The 23,818-nt window shown below is 43.7% G+C and overlaps 1 protein-coding gene across 1 annotated transcript in view; it reads left to right on the top strand.

The window, feature by feature from the left end:
• Positions 1 to 23,818, top strand: part of LRIG1 (leucine-rich repeats and immunoglobulin-like domains 1) — a 153,399-nt gene that overhangs the window by 40,818 nt on the left and 88,763 nt on the right. Inside the window, exon 2 of the mRNA XM_015418010.1 lies at positions 17,098 to 17,169. Within this exon, the coding sequence (XP_015273496.1) occupies positions 17,098 to 17,169 (72 nt within the window). The remainder of the gene's footprint in view (positions 1 to 17,097; positions 17,170 to 23,818) is intronic.

Genomic DNA, 23,818 nt, shown 5'->3' with positions numbered 1-23,818 from the left:
AAATATTTTTACTTTGGCATTTGTTGCTTTCCTGACCTTCCCCCCCCGCCCATCCCGCAAGTTAGTACAGGTATCTCACAGTAACATTACATTGAAGATAGGGAGAGACCTAAGCAGGATGTCATTGCTTCTTTGAATGTGATGCTTGAAGCAAACACAAGCTACTGATGGACATTTTTGTTAAGACTACAGCAGTTCAAAAGATGTGGAGTTTTTTGCTTTCATGATGATGGAGAGCATTGCCCTGTCTCCCAGAGAAATGTATTGAATGGGGGTTCACATCTGATGTGAATGGAACTGAATTTTCTCTAGATACAATCCATGCCACTAGTTTCAACACCACTACTTAGTGGGATTGATGTCCTGGAAGTTATTAATATTTATCTTGCCCTTTCTTTAAAGAAGGAGCTGCGGTGGCTCAAGTGGTTAAGATGCTGAACTGTGGAAGGTCAGTAGTTCAGCAGTTCAAGACCCGAGTTGCCGCATGACGGAGTGAGCTCCCGTCTCTAGTTCCAGCTCCTGCCAACCTAGCAGTTCGAAAGCAAGAAATTGCAAGTAGATAAATAGGTACCACTTCGGTGGGAAGGTAACAGCGTTCTGTGCGCCTTGGTGTTTAGTCATGCCGGCCACATGACCACAGAAACGTCTTCGGACAGTGCTGGTTCTTCGGCTTTGAAACGGAGATGAGCACCGAAACCCTAGAGTAGGACTCGACTGACTTTCGAGCAAGGGAACCTTTACCTTTTACCTTCTTTAAAGAGCCTTATTCACCTTTTACCTTCTTTAACCAGGCCTTATTCATCTCATCCCTGTGCAGCCTCACAACAACCCATTGAGGTGGACTAGTCTGAAAAAGAATTACTGGCCTGGTGATCTCCATGGCTCAGTGGGGATTCGAATGTACTATGAACTAGGGGTGCGTGCGCGCACACACAAAAAAATCGGTATTTTTTGGATTGGATATCCCAAACCTGAAAAATATTGGCATTTGCCGATATTCCCAAATCCCAGTATCGGTATGATACTGGGGTTTGCGAAATTATCAGTATAGCTGAATTAATTCGGAGCAGTTATACCGTATGGGAACTGTCCCCATAGGGTATAATGATTCCCCCCAGTTGTGTGTGTGTGGGGGTGTGTGGCAGGCTTCCATCATTGAAGGGAAGGCAAATTACCTTCTCTTCAATTAAGGGAGTGTGCCGCCACTGTGGCACAACTCCAGAGAGGGGGGAATTAAACTTTAAACCCCCTCTGTCTTTGGAGTCACTCTGCAGAGGCGGCATGCTCCTTTCAGATGTTTCTGTCTGGCAGCGGGGACAGTGCTGGCCCTGCTGTCAGGCAGAAGCTTCTCCTGGGTTCCCTTCCCCCCCCTTTCCCTTTGCCCTGCTTGGAGGCGAGGCAAGGGGAAGAGAAGGGAGAGAGGGAAAGGAATGGATCTCAGACACTTCTGCCTGTCAGAGGGGCCGGTGCGCTGGCCCCCTGTGTCAGGCAGAAGCGCCTGTGATCCTTTACTTCTCCCCGTTTGGTATCCCTGAATATGTGGGTATGCCCTAATCGGCCTGCCGAATCAGATCAGAGAATCTGATTCGGTAATTGGCCATCTATCTATATATCTAATAGTCAAGTTGCCCCCTCCGTGTGGATATCTAAATCCACACATCGGGGGCACTTGGGGGGCAGAGAGATTTTCTTGCACACTTTGAGCAGTCCCCGGATGTGCAGAAAAATCTAAAAAGTTGAAAAAACTATATGGGGGATACTTAAATCCCCTCAAAAGTAAAAGACCGTTCCCTGTGCATGCACAGAGAATGCCCTAGCAACTGTCTCGCTGCTGCCGCTGGGGGGAGGGGACGAAAGCTTGGCAGGCCAGCGGCTGTGAGCCACTCAGGCCTCACCACTGCCGGTGCGGGGGGGAGGGGGGCGGGAGAAAGCTTGGCGGGCCTCAGGCCTTGCCGCCACCACGGGGAGGGAGGAGGGAGAAGGCTTGGTGGGCCTCGCCGGCACTGGTGTTGGGGGAGGGGGGAGAAGGCTTGGCGGGTCTCAGGCCTTGCCGCCACTGGGGAGGGAGGGTGGAGGGAGAAGGCTTGGCGGGCCTGATGGGACTGCCTGCTGTGCTCACCTGCTGCCATTTCCTCCTCCTGTGGAGCTCCTCCTGCTTCTGCAGGCCGGGAGCTGTGGGGAATACTTCCCTCCACAAGTATCGCGGGTCCCCCTTCTTGTCCGGTATAATGGGTTCCTAATCGGCTCAGCCGAGTCGAATGCACATCCTTACTATGAACTAGTCCATATGGTCCGATTCTCCCACCTTAATCAGCAGTCTCATCCTATTCAGTATGAAAAAAAGCTGCTATTAACTCTTTAGGAATGCAGTTTAATAGATAACTTGACAGTACTAATACTTGAATGAGAGTTTTATTTTCTTCCCAGATGTCTTTAACTGTAGCATCAATAAAATAATGTTTTATATTGGCTGGAGAGGGAGATCCAGTAGAAATAAGTTTCCTGATAGGCCCCACAGCAAGAGTGCAAAATGGTTCAGGGGTATGCTTGCCACCTCTGGGTTGGGAAATTCCTGGAGATTTGGGGGGGGTGGAGCCTGGGGAGGGTTGGGATCAGGGGAGGGACCGCAACAGGCTTTAATTCCTTTGAGTCCAACTTCAAAAGCAGCTATTTTATCCAGAGGACTTGATCTTTGTCAGCTGGAGACCAGTTGCAATCAGTGTTCTCTCTAAGCTGTGGCGTCCTGTGAGTAAAAATTCTGCTCTGTGAGCTACTGGCATTCAAGTTGTGAGCAAGCAATTTGGCCACTGCCTAAATTAGTTTGCTCTGGAGCCATCCTTCCTGAGCCAAGACAAAAATGTGTGAGCCGGAGGCTAAAAAACTATGACTTAGCTCACACTAACTCAGCTTAGAGGGAACACTGATTGTAATTCTGGGAAGCCACCAAAGAAGAGTTCTGGGCATTTCGTAAACTTGTTCCACCTGCATTAAATGTGCTGAAGCTGGTTTGCTTAAAATTTCACTTACCAGGTGGGATTCTAAGCAGAGCTGCATTGTGCAGAATTACCCCATTTGTGGTTTCCCCCCCTTTCCCCCTCACTCTGGAGACCTTTTACGTGATTTGTCAGGATTGTCTCCCAGACAATCGGGGATCCGTTCTGTGTGGGCTTGTACCTTATTTCCCGCCATGTCTGTAAATTGCATTACCACTTGCATCCAAAACAAGACACATGTTACAAGGGATTCTAAAAGCAGATCCAGACGAGAATTCCCAAGTTGTCCTCCCATATTGTATTAAAATCCTGCGTCATGGTTATCTCCCATGAAATCTGGGGTCTAACATCCTGCTGATTTTTATTTTAAACTTCCCAGTCCTGATCAGGTTGCAGAGAACAGCTGCAATGACAAACGATCTGCTAACTAATTTATGCTTGTGATATCTACACCCACACACAGGTGTCTAGATCCCTCTAGGTATATCTATATTGCTGTTTATCAAGTTTGACATAAAAAATAAATAAATGGATGACTCATTACAGGAGGTGGTAGTGGGAACTTTTTTTTTAACATTCCATTTTAACGTTTCGACTAATCAGTTTCTGATCCTTTAAAATCGGGTCTTGTTTTAACTTGACGGCTCATTTTTTGCCAGTATGTTGTTTGTTCTCTGCCAGTTATTTTGTAAGAAGCAGAATAATAATGATTTAAAAATTGCTACAAATGAATTTGGGCTAAAGTGAGATGAGTGTGTGCATGGGGAGGGGGAGGGATTGTGGTTTGGAAGGATTGATGATATTTCGAGACAAAAAGTCTGCCATTGAGTTATCAAACCTGCTTGCTCATTTTTCTTACCGAAGATCACTTTGTGCTTTTCCTCCCCAGTAACTTGTGCAACTAGTTTATGCTATGCTTCCTTTGATCAGTATGAAAGCATTCCTGTTCTTTAAAACGGAAATGTGTGCAGTCATTCCACCAAATGATCCACGCAAGAGCTGACGAGCAGGGATCATCCTACTGTAAGTGGAATGATACTTATCTGCACACCAGCTGTGAGGCATGCACAGTTCTTCGGGCTTCGGTGTTTTGAGCAAAATAAAAACAAAGAATCGCTCTTGCAATTAAGACATTGTTTCCTAATTTCTAGGATGAAAGCAGGAAGTCGGTTAAATATAGATGGTGTTAATTTTTTGTTTTTACAAGTCAGCCACGCTGCCAGGCTGCGTGACAAAAAGGCCCCTGCAGGAATTTAAAATAGGCATTCCCTTTGGAAATCTGGAAAAAAAATATGTTGGCAATCCTCATACCTTTTGGAGCTCCTGTGGGTAAATACTGCAGAATTCGAAATGTACCAGTTTGTGTACTGAGATTTCCACACACCCCCAGCGCAAAGCTGTCTCATCATGGAATGTTATATTTGTAACACTTTTGTTCAAGGCTTTTTGCTTTTTTTTTTTTTTGCGGGGGTGGGGAGAGAAATAGAGTCCTTGCTGAAGCTGGTTTTGGGATTCATTAAATTGTGTAGTGCTTTATGAGTAACAAAATCCTACCATGACCAGAACTAAATTATTGGTAGTCATTGATTTCTTAGGAGGAGACAAGGCATACAGCTGTAGAAACTGTATACCTTCATTTGAAACAGTCAGTTTGAGGTCTGGGCCAGTTTTCAGTTTGGGTTGGTTGTGTCCCCCCCAAAAAAAAGAAAAAAAGAAACTGATAAAAAGTTTGGCTGTAGATACTGCTCATAATTGCAAGATGTTGGGAATTACAAGTTGAAAACACTCAGTATATCTGGGGTTAAATGTTTGTTTATGTTACTCACAGGAAGTCACATGTTTCTCATGTAACAAATTTCTTTAGATGTAGAAAGCCCGGGAATTTTCTCCCTGATCTAGGGATTTGATTGGGACTAAAGTGTCAAGGTGTATTACCATTTTATGGCTTCTCTTCCCGTCTTTGTTCAGTGTTCTGAAGAAGAACAAGAAGAGTAGCCATACTCTCTCTCTTCTAGTTTGGTCTTTGTAGAGTAAGAATGTAGCCGATTTTGCTCTGTTGTTATTTTCATCCCAGTTACCCTTCCCATGCTAGAATTTAGTAAAAAATGCATATTTTAATCACACATGAACTCTCAGTCTGAATTATTTTACTCTGGCTCTGCTGGACTATCTTATCTCTGCTAAATACCATTTTTTCAATATCTCACTATCACCCAACACAAGAAAACATAACAGGAAAGAAACAAGGCTACCTTAAAAAAAAAATTGGGAGTACAAGTACCTTACAGTGCCCCTGGTCATTGTTCATGACTTACACCATGGATAGATCATGGCTGGCCAGCCTGCAACAAAGGGGGTACAGGACGTGGGAGTTTTTTTTAATTAAAACAAGTTTTTTTATTAACGGGATATAAAATAAGTCCAAAATTAACCAGTATTAAGAAATGGAGGACGTTGGAGTTCTGTTGCATTTTTGGATTGATGTAGGAGGTCCTTTAAGGGCCAGAACAGGACAGTGTCAGGACTACACCCTGTGCTTGCTTCCCTTGTTTCTGCCACTGCCTGCTGCTCAACACAGTAGGACATAGGCAAAATCATTGCAAGATATAGGCACTTTATGTGTACCATAGTGGTGCTTTCTCATACTTTCAGTTTGGCTTGCGATAAACTTGCCAGAAAAGCTGGTTTCCACTGAAGCAGGTTATGTATGTATCTTGCTTCTGAAGATGAAGCTACTAACTCGTTGAGATGTCCCAACAAGCGCCATTTAAGTTCCAAGTAAGCTTTGATTTGCTTATGCTTACCTGTGCCCTTTGAATCATCTGTCACTTGTGGAGAACTTCCAAGCCACGGTTCATTTCACTTTGCTGTCTGAACCTGGGGAATTTGTTTACTCTGCACCAGCAGGCAATCTAAGATTTAATCCCGGTTTAGGATCCTGATTTATATGATGTGGAAAACCCCAAATTGCTGAGGTGCCTACCTTTGGACATCTCAGTGAGGAACTTTAGATTCACCTGGGAAGTTCTTTGTGGGATGAGACAGACTGTGGTAAGCATAGTAACAAAATGTGTTCACACACCATATTGAAGGGACTTTTTGAATCTTTTGCTGTCTGTTAAACAGGCACCATTAGTCTTAGTTCTTGATAAATAATTTTAGGTAACATAGCTGTGGTTAGGGTTGCCAGGTCCTTACCTGGCCCCGGTGGGGGGTGGGAGGGGCCTCTCTAAGTGTTTTACCCAAAATACCAGAGCATCTCCGGTGTGATGACGTCACTTTCACATGACGTCATCTTGTTGGGGACATCCTGTGAGCTCGTGGCAGTTGGGGGTGGGGCTCCCCACCACTGGCCAGTTAGACGGTGGTGGGCAGGAGCCCCCAAAATTGGGAGATCCCCCGCTCTCTCCTGGGGACTGGCAAGATGATGCGTACATCAAACCTTTTAAACTTTTTCTTCCTATACTGCAGCAAGAGCTGTGGGTAGCCATCTTGATCTGTGTGTGTGTGTGGGAGGTGCCGAATCCAGTGAGTGAAATCCAAAATGAAATATTGGTTTTCTTTGGCACAAGTAAACTAAAAAATCAAGACAATGAGTTCTATAAGAATCTGTAGAGAATATGACAGGATGATTTAACGTTCCTTGGAAGTTTTTTTAATGCTCCCCTTTTTGTCCTTTCCAAGTCTACTGTGTGTTTGGGGAACAGATTGGTCCTTCCTTTATAATAAGAGTACACACACACAGAAAGAGTCTCAGAAATATAAGTAAACAGAGTCCTGGTAAACAGTGAGCCTGCCTTTTGAAAGCACAATGATTGATTGATTGTGGTTTTGCTTTTACAGAAATGGGCAGGACCCATCCAAGTTCAGTCCTTGGGAAAGGGACCAAAAATAGAGTCCTTGCTGTTCTGTGGCCTTAACTTAAAGACAATGGCTTATTCTGACTTGCCAGTTTGATTTTGGTAATGATTAAACTGTGCCTTGCGCAGTCGGCTTATTTACGAAGTTGATAGCTTTAAAAAAAAAAAGAGCAAGAAGGTAACATTTAGCTTGGGGGATAGTTACTGTTGGAGCTAAAACAAAGGCTTCTTCCATCCCCCTCTCCCTAGGCTCTTCAACTACGTCACTGGGTGTGATGCAATAGTGGGCAATCTGGCATGGTATCAGCTGATTGAAGAGCCCTTCCAGAGTCAAAGTAGTGTGTGTTTCATGCTTTGATGTTTTTCCAGCATACTTTTTTTTGTGTGCGCTCTGACAAATTCCTAGAACTGTTCCTTCTTCCTATGCTAGACTGCTGCCGGGTGCCTGGCTCCATTAGCCCAGTGTGATGGATTCTCAGTTCAGGCATAATGCAAAACCATGGTTTATTTTGACAACAGTTTGTGAAATCAGAAGTAGGCTCACAGACATTAATTTAAATCCTGCTGCAACAAATTGTGGTTTCATTGCTCTTGCGGTTTCCCACGCCTCCTCACCAAAGCCCAGCTGCATGTTAGCCTGGATTGCTGTAAGGGCGGTGCTGGGCAACCAATCTGGATTAAGCCCGGATATCTGAGTTGGTACATTATGTGCTGGTGTGATGAAGACTAAAGTTGGTTAATAAATCAAATAAACCATGGCTTCAGATGCTGGGAGCGTATGGGGCTACAGTGGGAAAGGGAAAATGATTTTGTTTGTTTGTTGCTGTGCTTATGATACTTTGGGATTCCGCCCAAAGTATATTTTGAGATTTGGGTGTTTAATTTTGAATATTAAATTACTTCCATTCCCACAAATATTAGTATCTACGTTATTAGCATCCCTATTATTCATTTGGTGTGCAGTAGTTAACAGTGAATATTATTCCTAGAGGCAGAGGTCATTTCGGGGGGGAACGCAGTTCCCCCGGGTGAGGTGCAGGGGGGTGGGGCACATGACGAAGCCCCGCCCCCTGCTTCCGGCCGCCCCGCTTCCAGCCCTCATTCAGCCAGGAGGAGGCAGGAGAAGAGGGAGGGTAAGTTGCTTCCTCCCCGCCTCTCCCCACCCCTGCCTGCCTGAGGCCAGGGAGGGCCTTGGCGGGGCTTCCTCGCACTCCCGCTGGCCTTGCAGGTCTACCGCCGGGCCCCTGATGTCAGGGGGTGTGGCATATGCTAATGAGTTATGCTAATGAGTTCCCCAAGCTCTTTTTCTACGAAATGACCCCTGCCTAGAGGTAATTACATATTTGCAGATCAATTTTTGCATGGTACAGTGAAAGTTTTGTTATCTGGCACTCATGGGCTCAAGTGGTTAAGACGCTGAACTGCAGGCTGTGGAAGGTCAGTAGTTCAGCAGTTCGAGACCTGGGTGCTGCATGATGGAGTGAGCTCCCATCTCTAGTTCCAGCTCCTGCCAGCCTAGCAGTTCGAAAGCAAGAAATTGCAAGTAGATAAATAGGTACCACTTCGGTGGGAAGGTAACAGCGTTCCGTGCGCCTTGGTGTTTAGTCATGCCGGCCACATGACCACGGAAACGTCTTCGGACAGCGCTGGCTCTTCGGCTTTGAAACGGAGATGAACACCACAACCCTAGAGTCGGATTCAACTGGCTTTCGAGCAAGGGAACCTTTACCTTTTTACTCATGGGAAATGGAAGTTGCTGGTTAATCAAATGTGCCAAGTGCTTTTGCTTCTTTCTCTGCTCCGCCCCCTACCTGGGGGAGTTTGCAGTGACTGAACTGCGCTCCATAGGGACAGCTCTCATGCCTGTTGGGGTCCTTCCTCCCAAGCAGGCCTGTGGCCATGGGGGCATTTGGGGTCAGTGTCCCTCACAGATGAACGCTGCCCACTTGGACAAAAATTTTAAAAATCCAAAGTGTAAGATACATGTTGGGTTTCCAGAATGACCCTGGGCATAGTCAGGGGAGCTTCAGTCTTTTTTTTTTCCTGGGGTAAAAAATAACTTTTAAAAAATGCAAATAAAATAAAATTGCAAAATGCGGGGGAGAGAGAGTCAAAGATTCTCCCCCTCCCCAGGTTACACAGAAAAGCAGCCTGGAATCGAGTCTCTCCAAACAAGAGGACTAGAAGAGGACTAGAGGAGGACTCGAGTTCGCAGCAGAGCTGGAGTTGGAGCTTCTGCTGCTACAAGAGGAGCAGCAGGTGTGGCTGGGGCACCCCCCCGATTTCCCCATGCCCCCCCAGCCAAAATTTTCTGGCTGTGCCTCTGCTCCCAAGACATGCAGACAAGCAGGCCAGCTGCTTGGGAGCCCACCAATGGAGCTGGTTCCTGACAACTCAAGGCAGGGTGAAGGAGGCACCAGAACATGTCATCTGTTTGCTCTGGCTGTCAGACGCCCAGTAATGGCTGGAGGCATATAGCTGGCCAGCTGGAGAGGTAGAAGTGAGGGTTGTGCACAATGACACAGGTATATGGTGGCTGAGGGGGAGGATCTTGGCCTCTGGGGGATGCTAGTTCACAAAGCGTTCTGGATAATTGAATGCCAGCTAACAAAGATTTCACAGCATTTTCATTTGCCAGCTAATGCGTAAATCTGCAAATTGTGAATTCTCAATGTCAGAATTTGGATTTGACTGGATATTTGGGTATGTTTGTGCTAACAGTTGCATTGACAGCTTTTCAGTCTTAACCACTAGGTTACTGCTAAAGCTATTTTCATCTCCTTGTAGGGACCACAGGTCCATCGTGGTGGTTAATGCCAGCTCAGATAGAATCATAGAATCACAGAGTTGGAAGGGGCCATACAGGCCATCTGGTCCAAACCCCTGCTCAATGCAGGATCAGCCTACAGTATCCCTGACAAGTGTTTGTCCAGCTGCTGCTTAAAGACTGCCAGTGAGGGGGAGCTCACCACCTCCCTAGGCAGCTGATTCCATTGTTGCACAACTCTTCCTGTAAAAAAGTTTTTCCTAAGATCCAGCCGGTACAGTCCCACCCTTAATTTAAACCCATTTTTGCAAGTCCTATCCTCTGCTGCCAACAGGAACAGCTCCATGCCCTCCTCTAAGTGACAGCCCTTCAAATACTTCAAGAGAGCAACCATGTCCCCCCTCAACCTCTTCTTATCCAGACTAAACATTCCCAAGTCCCTCAGCTTTTCCTCATAAGGCTTGGTCTCCAGGCCCCCAATCATCCTCGTTGCTGTTCTCTGCACACGCTCCATTTTGTCCGCATCCATTTAGAAGTGAGGCCTCTAGAAGTGCACACAATACTCCAATGCAGTGTAGAGCAGGACTGTGACATCTTGTGATTTGGATGTAATGCCTCTGTTGATGCAGCCCAAGATTGCTTTAGCCTTTTTTGTAGCCGTATCATACTGGCTGCTCATGTTTAACTTTCCGTCCATCCTTACCCCAAGATCTTGTTCACACACACTGCTACTCAGAAGAGTATCCCCCATCCACTATGCGTGTTCCTCATTTTTGTTACCCAGATGTAGAACTCGGCACTTATCCCTGTTAAATTGCATCTTGTTCACATCCGCCCACTTTTCCAGTGTGTTCAGATCTCGTTGAAGTCTATATCTTCTGGTGTGTTCGCTGCTCCTCCCAATTTAGTGTCATCTGCAAATTTAATGAGTTGCCCCTCCACTCTGTCATCCAGATCATTTATAAAAATATTGAAAAGTACCGGGCCCAGAACTGAGCCCTGTGGCACCCCACTGGACACCTCCCTCCATTCAGATGAAATGCCATTGACAGATAATCTCTGAGTCAGTTTTCCAACCAGTTCCCTATCCACCTATCTATACTACAATCCAGTCCACAGTCCTGTAGTTTACCCATCATTAACATGAAGAGTATGTCAGCCCTGTGGAATTTTTACATGGGCACTCGATATGGCAATTGAGTAGGAGTCTGATTCTTTAATTTGTCAATTCTGTCACCCTTTGAGACATGACAGAACTGAAATAGGGTTGCCAGCTCCAGGTCAGGAAATACCTGGAGATTTTGGGTGTGGAGCCTGGACAAGGCGGGGCTTGTGGAAGGACTTCAGTGGGGTAAAATGCCATAGAGTCTACCTTCCAAGGAGGTTGGAGGTTGGCTACTCTAAGCCTACCCAGCTTTGTAGAGGAGTATCCCACATGCTCCGCTCTTGGATAAGTCTTATAGTTTTGTAGACTTCCCAAACCAGTTCAAAAAATATCTTTGGATTTGGGGGAGCAAAAATAATGAGAAGCAAGCTAAACCTGCTGCAGGGCTGTCCTACAGTAATATTTCCTGCTTTGCCCTATGACTTTTGCAAATGCATTAGAGAAGAGTGTCAACTGAGTAGGATAACCTACTCATCTTTTCCTTAATTTCCACAATTCTAGGTTGATGTTGGCCCTGTTCATAGGAATGTTTGCTTTGGGTGGCTGTTAAAACACAAATAAACAGAAGTGTTGTGGCAATTTAAAGATAAACAATTTTTTATCCTAGTGTTAAGTTTTTCTTATTTTTTGGCAGACTAGAAAATCTGCCAAATTGGGCTCAAATCCATGGAAGTTTATGCTAGAATAAAAACATGTTAGACTGTAAGGTGCCCTAGGCTTCGTTTTGTTCCTGCTCGTAGAATTATCTTGGGGACAGTTCTGCGGATAACTGACTCTGAATAACATGTTTTTGAGAAGATGCTCTAGCATCACACTGTTTTTTAAGGAAAATAACCTATTTTCTTATCCTCCTCTTTGACCGCTTATCTTGGAAGCTGGAGAGGAATTCATCAAACCCTTCTTTAAAATCTGTGAATGGGTTGAGATTCAACATCTGCCTGTTGAAGAGCTGTGCTTTCTTTTCAGCCAGAAAGGGGCCTTTTCAGATACGCTGTCCCTTCACAAGTAACTCCAGCGGCTTTCTTTTCCCATTCAGATCCAGCCATGTGTGCTCTGGGCTCCCTTTTTACCGTATTGAAACATCTGCAGAAATTTGGCCGAGGGGGTGTGTACTGGGGGCAGGGCGGCTATTCAGCGAGCTGCCGACTAGGCAGCTATCTTTCGACAGATTAGCCGGAGGAATTTCTGTTGCAAAGATTTTGATTGTCCAGAGCTCTTGGTTCCTTTTGTGTGTGCAACGGTGAAAAGTTGTGTTAGGACAAAGGCTGACAAAGTGTTTAATGAAAGCCACAGTTGGCATTAAGAACCGTTCCCCAGTTTTTCCCCTCCCCTCTTTCATCCCTTCCCCGCCTCTTTAGCAAAAGGTGCCAGAAAGTTTTTGGACACAATTTGCTGAGCTTACAGTGACAGACAGGTAAGGGACGGCAAACTATTCTGATACCTTTGGCTTGTTGAACAAAAAGTGGACAGTGATGTGGCTTTTAAAGAACATTTATTTATTATGTGCAGCAAGTAAGCAACCTATGAATTTGAAGAACCTTCCCCCCATATTAACTTCTTTATCACTTTGAAACCTTAGGCCACACCATGAAAAACTAGCTAATCTTGCCTCCCTCTCTAAATTAATTCTTCCTTCAAGCAGGAATTGAATGCATTGTAATAAAAGAGAAATTCAGTGTTCTGGATGCATTAGAATGGCAGGAATATATGGCACTCAAAACTTGTAATTCTTGTTGTTTCCTTGTCTTATTTACATTGCAAAAAATATTTTGCCCTTTTCTCTTTCAGGGTGCATGAATTTCTTTTAATTAGAGCAATGTTCCCATTTTATAGACTTAATTCGGGTGCCTGTTGGTCACCTGAGTCTAGCATTTCCAGGACAATATTAGCATCCATCTCTAGTGTTCTAGAGCTTGCCAGAATTGATCTGTCTCTGGTCACAGCAAGCTTTGATTGCTGTAATGCACTTCATGGAAAACTGCCTTTGAGGAACGCTCAGGAACGTAAACCAATACAGAATACAGCCACAGGGCTGTTGTTGGGAATATATTATAATGAACGTAGTACCTCTGTGCTGCGAGTAGGGTTCCAGCTGCTGGTAGAGGCAATACTGGTAGATTTTGGGAGGCAGTTCCAGATGACAGTGGAGTTTGGGATAGATGTGATATAATTTTTGGGTGATTGGGTTTCCCCCAGTCTCTATGACTAGAGGAAATTCCTAGAGCATCATGATGGAGGCCATTTTTTCTCCTGTTCCTCAGTTTCTCAAGGGTGGGATATTGGAGCTGGGCCTAGGCAGTTTCCTGCCAGGCCTGGGCAATTGGGAAGCCTAGTTACAACTTATATATTGGGTTCTAGTTTTCCAGGCACAACTCAAAAGTGCTGGATTTGTTCTGTGAATCTATAAATAATCCGGCCTCAAGCTTGCTGAAGGACTGCCTGCTCCATGGGATTGCCATGTTCTTGCTTGGGGGCGGGAGATCTCCTGCCCCCTGTGGCCATTGCTTGCCAGCACTCCAATAGCTGGTGGGAGGGGAAAAAAAATTAAAACATCACTGTCAGTGGCATCAATCCTTTCTAGGAGTTGCCAGGAATTCTCCCCTCCCCCAGTCTCCAAAGGTTAGGGAGGTGGTGTCCAGTGATGGGCTTTTTGGGTGTGATGCCACACTGCCTTAGGATGTTCAGTCTGTTCTGTTTCTTTCATTGATAGGTTTTTGAAAAATATTTTTAATTGGTTGCTTGCCACTCTAAGCAATTCTTTTGGCATAAAAGCAGGCCAAAAATAATGCTGGAGAGATGCATGTGCATGTGTTGAATAATGGAGCCTCTTGCTATTGGCTCTATGGATCAGTGACAGAGCAAATGTTTTGCTTGCAGAAGGTCCCAGTTTCAATCCTTGTCTTCTGCTATTCAGAGTTCTCTGGTAGCACCGCCAGGAAGGGGCCCCTCTAGTTAAGACCCTGAAAAAATGTCTACCAGTCAGTTCACCCAATAAATCCAGAGGTATGTTGAACTTACAGTTGAACATTATTCTCTACTAGCTATACGCAAGAAAGAAAAGGGGATTTAATTAATATTAGTAGACATAACAGTAGAAGTAGTAAAACAAATCCAGGTACCTTAAAGTACAAGTGGTGGTTATTCCCCCTCGCAGTCCAATCACCTAACCTAGATGTAATTTCACATATTTGCATGAAGTAGAGGAGACAGGCATTGAGTGTGAAATTAGAATACATTGGTCAGTAAACCCTTGTTTCAAGAGAAAATGTTCAATACTGCTCTTAGTTTCTGCTTTAATTTGAAGTTTTAGAGGATCAATTAATAAATAAAGCCTGGCGGAAGTTCCAAATAAAGCTTGGCAGAAATTCCAGTTCATGTGGATTTTCTTTCTCCATGGAACTGTTAAGAAGTCTGTTTTTGCCAAATTGCTGTGCTGTACAGTGGAGCCCCATTAAAGATTGATTTTATTTGTGGCCTTTTTAAAAATTGCCTTACTCCCAGTCAGGGACTCAAGGCAAGTTATAATGTTAGTTAAGTAATCCATTTGGGTACCTATTTGTTGTTACGAAAGCTCATCGGAACAAAGTCTGAAAGATAGGCAAGGGGGGCTTTTTAGCCGTCAGGGAGCCATTCTACTAGGTAGGGAGTTGCTGCAGAAAACATCTTGAAGTTGGCATTAGCTGCCTTCTGCTGGTCTGCAAGATACAGGAGCTCTTTTTAGGTCAGGAATTTGCGAGTTTTTCCTCGAGGATACATGGCATTCATATTTGTAGCCATGTTCTTTCCCCCCTTTAAATTAAATTTATAAGCTTCAGTTTTTTAGGACCTTGGAGCTTTATGAAATTGTTTAAAATTCTTACATCTCACGAATGAAGCTGCAAGAACTGACAGCGCGGTCCTGTGCAGAGTTACTCCAATGTAAGCCTGTGGAAATCAGTGGACATACTTGAGTAACTTTGCATAGGATTGTGTGTGTTATGTGCTGTCAGGTTACTTCCCACTTATGATGACCCTATGAGTTCATGACCTCCAAAACACCCTGCCATTGACGGCCTTGCTTGGGGCTTGCGAACGGAAGGCCATAGGCTCAATCCATCTCATACTGGATCTTCCTCTACTACCTTCAGATTTTCCTAGCATTATTATCTTTTCCAGTGAATCTTGTCTTCTCATTATATGACTGGAACATATGAGGGAATTTCAGATTAAAATCAAAACATTTGACAGTGCAGACCATGAAAGGCTATGGACAGTTTTAAAAGAAATGGGTGTGCCACAGCATCTGATTGTTTTGATGCACAACTTGTTCTCTGGACGAGAGGCTAATGTTAGGACAGACTGTGGGGAAACCGAATGGTTTCCAGTTGGCTGAGGTGTCAGACAAGAGTGTATATTATCTCCTTAGCGGTTCAATCCATGTGCAGAACACAGAAGGAAAGACTGCACTCTTAATATTCTTGCTATTCTTGCACAAGTGTGCCTTACTTTGTGCTCTCGTTTGCATTCCTTTTGGAGAAAATTGACTTCAGGGCTCATGTGCATTTTTGCCTGCCCTTTTCATCTAGCTGATGAGCTCAGGCTTGACTTTGTGGTTTTTGAGGAAGGGATTCTTTGCTGTAATAATCTGGACAAATTGCATTTTTATTCCTCCCCCCCCCCCTTCTTGGAACGTGTCGACTTAGGTTTGAAGTGCCTTAGAATTTTTATTCCACAATCTGACTTTTTAAATGAGATACAAAACCCTTTTTGATTGTTCGAAGCATATTAAAGGCTGTCAGCTATTGACCCCGAGGGGAAACCTGGCTCCCTAGAAACTGCTGTAGGTGACTTTGAAGGCTGTACACTTTAAATTAATGCGAAGGGTGCTTGTTTATTTCTTGTATTTGATAAGCAATCTCAAAGGGCAGAGATGTGAAGTGAATTGAGGTTGTAACTAGCTGGTCTAACAAAAGATATTGCTGTAACCTGCTTGGTATCTCATAACTGTTGGCTCAATGTGTTGGCAGTAGTTTAGCTGATAAGGTTCTCAAGGTTTCTAGCATAGTTGTTTATCCCTTAACATGACTGCTGATTGTCTTCTGTTGCCCAACTCTGCACAAGACAGAATGGTTTATACATGGATTCTGGAAGAAACAAAAGCCTTTTAGGATAGGTGATTACTCCAGTTTGTTGTTGGCTTGACATGGTGGCATGGTAGGACATACCTTCAGTTATACTTTTACTTGGCAGAAGAAGAGAAGGCCGAGGTTACGTTAAAAGATCTACTGTTTTCTAAGGGAGTTGAAAGTATATGAGACTTTGACCACCAACTTTTGTTATGATTGAACCAGATTGCTGAGGTGGTAATGGTGGGAACCCTGTGGTATGGATTTTGGTGGGTCAGAGTTATTTAATTCTATAGTTCTGACATCACAAGATGTGAGGAGAGGCAGTGTGGTATAGTGGTTAAGAGCAGTGGACTCTAATAGGGAGAACCTGGTTTGATTCCTCTCTTCCACATGAAGCCTGCTGGGTGACCTTGGGTGAGTCACAGTTCTCTCAGAACTCTCTCAGCCTCACGTGCTTCACAGGGTGACTGTTGTGGGGAGAGGAAGGGGGTTGTAAGCTGCTTTGAGACTCCTTAAGGTAGAGAAAAGCAGGGTATAAAAAACCCAGCCTTCTTCTTCTAAGATATCAGAGGCGGTTAGTTCCGTAGAGTGTACCTGAAAACAACTTCATGTCAAAAGCTCACTCTTGACACATTTTTCCCAGCAAGGGCAGAAATGTGAAATCTTAATCAATCTTAATAAGTAATATTTTATTCAAAAAATCTCACAGTGCATCAAAGAAATCGTAGGAATGGCCCACTCCAGTAATGTGTCATTTGCGGATGTACTAAATGAAATCCCTTTTCCGTGAACTTATCTGTAAGAATTCTTGTGTCTGTAAGGTTTTAAGAATATTCTGTTAATTTTCTGATGAAAACAGGCATTTTGGCAATCAAAAGGGGCCTCCTTGCTGAAAGGTGATTAGATTAGGTTAGAGTCTGCTGCTCTTAATCAATACACCATGCTTGCTCTCAAGTGAAGGGGAGCTGCTAACTTTTTTGGGGGGGGGAGTTTTAAACTTGGTTGAAACGGTTTCTCTACCAGCTCCAATTAGTCATTCTAATGAACGTGTTTTCATCTGCGTGTGCTTGCATTTGTTTTGTCTGAACTACTTTTAAAATGCAGGTAATATCTCAATGCAATCCCAGGATAATTATGGCTACCCAATTTTGTTGAGTGCAGTGACTGTGATATGCTGATTCTCCTGTCTCTCATTTTTTAACAGAAACCTGAGCCACAACAAGTTGACAGAGATTGATCCTTCTGCCTTCTCTGGGCTGCTGAACCTGCAGGAGGTGTAAGTATTTCTCTGAAGAGCACTTGAGTCTCTGTCCCTTGTCGTCCCCCCCCCCTTCCAATCTGGCCAAGAAGACGAAAGGAAAAACGTATATAGTTTCCCATTACATGCTTCCATTGTACCATTCGCTTGCGTCAGCTGATTGAATCTGAGCTATTGTTTTTCTTTCACAGAGCACCTGTGTGCTGTCTTTCTGTGTCTCTTTTTTAAAATTAAGCAGTCAATTAGTAGAACATAACATCTCAATTAAACTGCAGCACAGTTATTGGAAATCTTTGGTGTTTGCTCCTTTTATCCCTGTCTCTCTGCGCTTCATGTTAGGATTAGCAAGAGTAGTTCAGGTAACCACACCTGGCAACGAGGATGCGTTTTTCTCCATCAAGGCAGAATGCACTTGGTTGTGACATCTGATGCTAGGCTGCCCCAAATCTCCCAGGAAACTCCCAGTGTAGTGTATTATGCAACAGAATACTTAATTCATTCTCCTCCTACCTTTTGTTTGCTGGCCTGAGAGGCAAGTTGGGAGATTTTTGCTCTGGCAGTGTGAGCAAAGATTGGGAAGCAATTGTTGTGGTTAGGGGAGCTAGTACAACCCCCTCCCCATAGTTACGGATTAAAAAAAAAATTTTTTTTTTAAAGTATTCCAAGCCAGAGGTCTCCATACATTTCTCTCAGTACTTCAGCTGTAGCATATTGTATTGAGAAATTTCATTGGTTATCCTCCTCATAGTAACTCCCCTAAAAACCACTGACCCCACTGTTGATAGGAGTTTCTTGAGTTCTTCTGTAACATTTTCAGAATCTTCATGTAATTCCCAATATCCTGTTATGCAGGATTGTGATGTGAAATGGAACCCCAGGAGGGCCTATGTAGATGTCTGGGGTCATCAGAGGAGGGGGCACAGCTTTGACCCAGTGGTACCCCTGCCCTTTAATTTCTTCACTGTGCACTGCCTTTTATTCCAGTGGTAACCCAGTTGCAGAGAGGGGAGCAGTAAAGGCTCCCTTGTTATAGAGAACAGAGATGTATTATAACTTGCTCAGGATCCTTGCAGTGCACAAACTTTTCCCTTGCTCACCTCCTACGTGTCATAAGTGTGAGCATTGAGCAGGCACAAGACAAAATGAGGACAGTGTCTTCTTAGAGTGGTGGACTGTGAGTAGTAATTCTTATTGCAAACTTAACCTGATTTCATGATTATGTTTGATTCTATTAAGAGCGGCCTGTGTCTTGTAGAGAGATTAAAACCAGGGGCTGTGTTAATAAATTTATTGTGTTCCTTTATTTTTTTGTGTTTTTTAATTACTCTGTTTCTTCCCTCCTCTTGGACCTCAAGGTGGCATACAAAAAAAAGAAAAAAAGAAAAGAAAGAAAAAAGACTAACAACAGCAATCATAATTATATTTATGGGCCAATAAATGTAATTTTACCCCTTCAGCTACTCTTCTAAAAATCTGTCTCTGAGGTCCACCGTCATGTGCTAGGGTCTGATTTGGCTAAAGCATCCTGAACTCTTACAGAGATAGTCAGGGGTGGAGCACCACTCTATTTCAGCTCTTAGCTCTACTGCCTTCTGAGCTGGGGCCCTAAGCTGGTACATCTTCCTCGGCCTCCTCCCTCCAGCCTTTTAAAGGCCCTAGTCCTATCTGGGGCAGGCCCTGTGGCCTCCCTCTACCTAGAAGCTCCATGAAGGTGTGGCCAAGCCCATAAGGGACCAAAGGCTGCCTTGGAGCTATCTCTCCCGTGCTTCTATCCTTTGTCATCCCCAGGGTGGAGCCACCAGAGAGCTGATTGTGAGATAGTTGGTGGTTAATGGGCCAGTTATCCCTAATCAACTGGCTGGCATTAGATCTTTACAGGATGCGCCCATGGTCCAACTGGACCTGGTATGCTGGGTTTGATGCTGTGGGTTGCCAAGAGAGAAATAGGTCTGATTCGTTCCCCTCATCCCTCAGATAATCCTGTTTTGTTGGGCTTCCAATGTTGTTTCTTTCGAAGAACATAAGAAGAGCCCTGCTGGATTAGACCAAATAGTCCCATCTAGTACAGCATCCTGTCTCACACAGTGACCAACCAGTTCCTCTGGACAGCCCACAACAGGGCATAGAGGTCGAGGCCTTCCCCTCATGTTGCCTTCTGGCTCTGGAATTCAGAGGCTTAGTGCCTCTGAATGTGGAGGTTCCCCTCAGTCACCATGGCTAGTAGCCATTGATAGACTTGTCCCCCATGAATCTGTCTTTTAAAGCTGTTTATTCCTGTGGCCATCACCGCATCCTCTGGCAGTGAATTCTGCATTTTAGTCACTCTCTGTGTAAAGCAGTATTTTATTTTGTCTGTCCTGAATCTATTGCCCATCAGCTTCATTTGATGTTCTCAAGTTGTAGTATTTTGGGAAAGGGAGAAATTTTTTCTTTGTCAAGTCTCTATCCCAATGTATAATTTTATAAACCTCTATTGTGTCCTCCCCCAGTCATCTCTTTTCTAAACTGAAAAGTCCCAGACTCTTCACCCTTTCCTCACAGGGAAGGTTCACCAACCCCCTAATCATCTTTGTTGCCCTCCTGTGTACTTTTTCCAGCTCTGAAAAGTTACTGTACTGAAGATTACTGTTAGTTGATGTGACTTAGGGGAGCTTACTTTTTTTCTCATGGGAAGGGGCTATTAGAGAAAGTTTTGTATGTCATAAGTCCCAGTTAGAAAAAGGTGAAGGCATCAGGAAAAGAGGAAGACCCAACATGAGATGTATTGACTCAGTCAAGGAAGCCACAGCCCTCAGTTTGCAAGATCTGAGCGAGGCTGTTAAAAACATTTTGGAAATCATTAATTCATAGGGTCCCCATAAGTCAGAAGTGACAAGTCCCAGGTTCTGTCCCTGGCATCTACAGTGACAGGCAGTATTGGGAGAGGCTCTTCTGTGCCCGAGGTCATGGAGAGTCATTTCTCGTCGGACCGGACTGTACTGAGTTAGATAGACCACTAGTCTGGCTGTGTTTGAGGCAGCTTAGTCTGTGCATATATATTCCATTTGCCCACCTGAGATCTCACAGGGTTTTTGATCAGGACAGAGGGACAGCATTCAGGTGACCTGCCTATTATTAAAAGTGGAAAGAACTTTCAGTCCCATCCTATGAGAGCATTTGGACTGTACTCGCCAAACGTTAAATGATCTGCATTTGGTAATTTCATTTATTGGCCAAAATAAAAAAAAGTGACCCAAAATCTCAGTTTTGTCTTGGGTTTTTTTGAAGGCAAGAACCAGTAGTCAGTGTGCTGGGTCAATTGCTTCTGCACCTGGTCGTTTAAAAATAAATAATAAAAGTGAGTACTAGTTATAGCAACTGTGACTGGAAGCTCTCTTTCTAACCCTTTGATCTCACTATTCTGTGTGGTAAGAAGGGGAGGTGGGAGAGCTACTCAGTATAAAATATTTACAGCCCATTTGCCTGCGAATGTCATGCTGAAATGGATCCTGCTCAAAAATAGCACAGTTCTCTTGAGGATTCACTGAAAGGCACTTAGGGTTTTTTTCCCCTACTTTTTTTTTTTGCAAAATGGGAGATGTTTGGGAAAAGAGCCTTACTCAATTTACCATTCTCTCATTTCATGCAAAAACAATAGCAGAATATCAAATGCGTTTCATGATGTACAATCATCTTCTTTTCAAGTTACAAAACAGGAATAGAAAACGGGAGCAGGGCTTTTTTAGGCTAGAGCTATAATTTAGGGAGCCACTGGACAATGGCACCCCGTGTTCAGTTCTCCCTCCAACCCACAATGTTCAGAATCACCTCTCTGCATCGTGATAGTTGTCACATTGCAACTGCACCATTCACTGCCGATTGTAACATGGGGTTAATCGTTGTAAATGTTACAGAGACTAGTGAAAGAACTCTACACGGGGATGCAGTTTTTAGTTTTCAGGTGTTATGCCTACCATATAGTTATAATTTTGCAAAGCTAATGCAATTGCACCTGCTTGCTTTACCTTACCTGTAGCTGTAGTAGCACTTTCTGTAGCCTCATATGAGATCATTTTTGGCAGTCCTTCATAATAAAAAGAATGAGATGTGATCAGTATATATTTGTTATGACAGTGAGCTGGGGCATTACAGCAGTAAAAAGCATTGCAGAAATTGCCAAGATAATAGAGGTTGTGGGGCTCATAGGAAAAACTTTATGTAATGTGCAAACCAAACTAGAAAGATGTCTTTGTGTTATATTCAGGTTTTCATTACCGTTGTTAAAAACATAACCACTGTTAAAATTTTATTGCAGATAAAGTAAGAATGGATTCTAATAAATCCTAAAGGTCCTTATTATGAAGAAAACTAATAAAATAATAAAGCTATGCTAATGTAGATACTTTGTGGAAAGTGTAAAGATGGAGAAGACTTCTACACCCCAAGAGTAACAATATCTGTGCCCAAACCTGGATAGCCCAGGCAAGCCCAGTTTCATTAGATCTTGGAAGCTAAGCAGGGCTGACCCTGGCAAGTATATGATTGGGAGACCTCCAAAGAATATCAGGGCCGGGAGGCAGAGGCAGACTGCATGTCCTTTATGCCTCAGTAGGAGTCGCCAGAGGTCACCATGTCTTTTAGGCACAGGCACACACGCACACACAAAAGCAAAAAAGGAATAACAGTATCTGCAATAGGCTAATAAATGTGTTTTAATGTATCATACTAAAGTACATGCTGGGAGGTAGGTCACTTCATGTTTGGCTGAGATCCTGAGAACATCCAGTAGAGACCCTCAAGTTGAAAGTGCTTCTCTTGACACCTTTTTTTAAATGTAGACACACTTAAATAACATTTATTTCATTTGTTACATATCTAGAATAATAAATTGTATGGCATGTTACTCAATTTAAAATGTTTGACTTGGATCCACCAGAGCATTTCTGTGGATTGAATGATTTCTGTCAGCGGAGCACAACTTTTATCTCCCCTCCCCTTCCACTGTAGTCCAAAATGCGCCCCCCATGCTGTTCCTCTTGGACACGGGATCCCCAGGAATGGCATTTTGGGCTGCAGCTGGAGTAGAGAGGTGAGAAAGTTGCACTAATTAATTAATAATTAATGTAGTATAATGTAGTAAAGCTAGGAGATCTGAAAATTATCTGGCAGTCTTAAGTTCTAGCTCATTAGTGTCATGCACCACCAGGTGGTGAGTGACACTTTTTTTGGGCTGAGAGAGCTGTGACTGACCCAAGGTCACCCAGCTGACTTCATGTGGAGGAGTGCGAAATTGAACCCAGTTCTCCAGGTTAGAGTCCGTTTCTCTTAACCACTACACAACTCTGGCTCTTAAAGTTGCACTGTGCATAGAAGTCTGTCTGGATGTGCAGTGGTGGATACAATCCAGCCAGTTAAGTTGCTCTCGAGATTGATGGGTGGAGACACAAACCCAGAATTTTCCCCAACTCAGCTCTTCCTTTCTTGCCATCAACAGTTTATTTTTGTATGTATCCTGTCTTTTCCTGAATGAGCTCAAAGCATTTCATGAAAAGGTATCCAATGGTATCCATAGCAATAGTAAAACAATCAACTGTAAAAAGAACCCCACAGCAGTATCATTTAATCCACTCACAGCCCACCAGTCACTGAGGTTCTGTGGGAACACTAAGGTACAGTGTCTTCACACCTTGACCTTTTTCATCAGAATGATTTCAGAAATTTTTCATATTGCTAGAATATGTTATTGGAACTAAACATTCACAGGTATGCATATCGTGCAGGCAACTTCTTACTGGCTTGATGCTGGTTATTTTCTGCCATATACCCTGTTTCCCCGAAAATAAGACCTACCCTAAAAATAAGCCCTAGCAGGATTTCTATGCATTTGTGGTATAAGCCCTAGTGTGTCTTCTTGAGAAAAAATAAATATAAGACAGTGTCTTATTATCGGGGAAACACGGTATATGAATTATACTAGATAAATGTTTACATTTAGATAAATGTATAAGTTATTGCTTATACTGTACCATTTTTTAAACTGAAGAGTGTCTGGCATCTGAAGATTTTTCTAGAGTTTTACTTCATTTTCTTTCTCCTTCACACTCCTCCTTTTGGGATATCACAAGCAGTAGAAAAACAAAATGGCTTTTAAGCTAGGTGTCCCCCCAAAAAAAACATAAAGGGTTTTATCTGTGAGACCCAATCATACATTTCTTTGCTAGACTTAGAAACCACTGTCGCATCCTGAAGCAGGAAGAAACCATCTTTTGTTCTTACATTTTTTGGGTTTTCATTTGCTGGTTGAGAGGGTGAAGGGCACACAAGAAGGCACACAGGAAACCAGGGAGTTTTCAAGCTGCCAGACAGGCAACTGTTATTATGGTAATTAATTGGCTAATTCAGCATACAAACAAGGGCTCTTCAAACCAGGAAGGGAGCCTGTTAAGTGACCCAGATCTGCTTTCACTCAGTGAGAGAATTCAAACATTCTGCCACTGAGAGGGATGTACTTCTGTCTCTGATAGCAGAGCCCCTATAATGGGAAGAAGGGGAGCTGCTACACAACTGCCTGTTTATTTGTGCTCCTTGGAAGGGGTCATATATACTAGTGTCCGAGTGTGTTCCCTGGGCATTTCTTTTAAGTTGTCTAGTTTGGGTCTGGTTTGAATGCGAGGGCTTTAGAGCATTT

This window comes from Gekko japonicus, unplaced genomic scaffold (genome assembly GCF_001447785.1).
Source record: "Gekko japonicus isolate JY-2015 unplaced genomic scaffold, Gekko_japonicus_V1.1 scaffold1240, whole genome shotgun sequence".
Taxonomy (NCBI): Eukaryota; Metazoa; Chordata; class Lepidosauria; order Squamata; family Gekkonidae; genus Gekko; species Gekko japonicus.
Note: the sequence above shows the minus strand (reverse complement) of the source record. Positions and strands in the feature narration are given on the sequence as shown.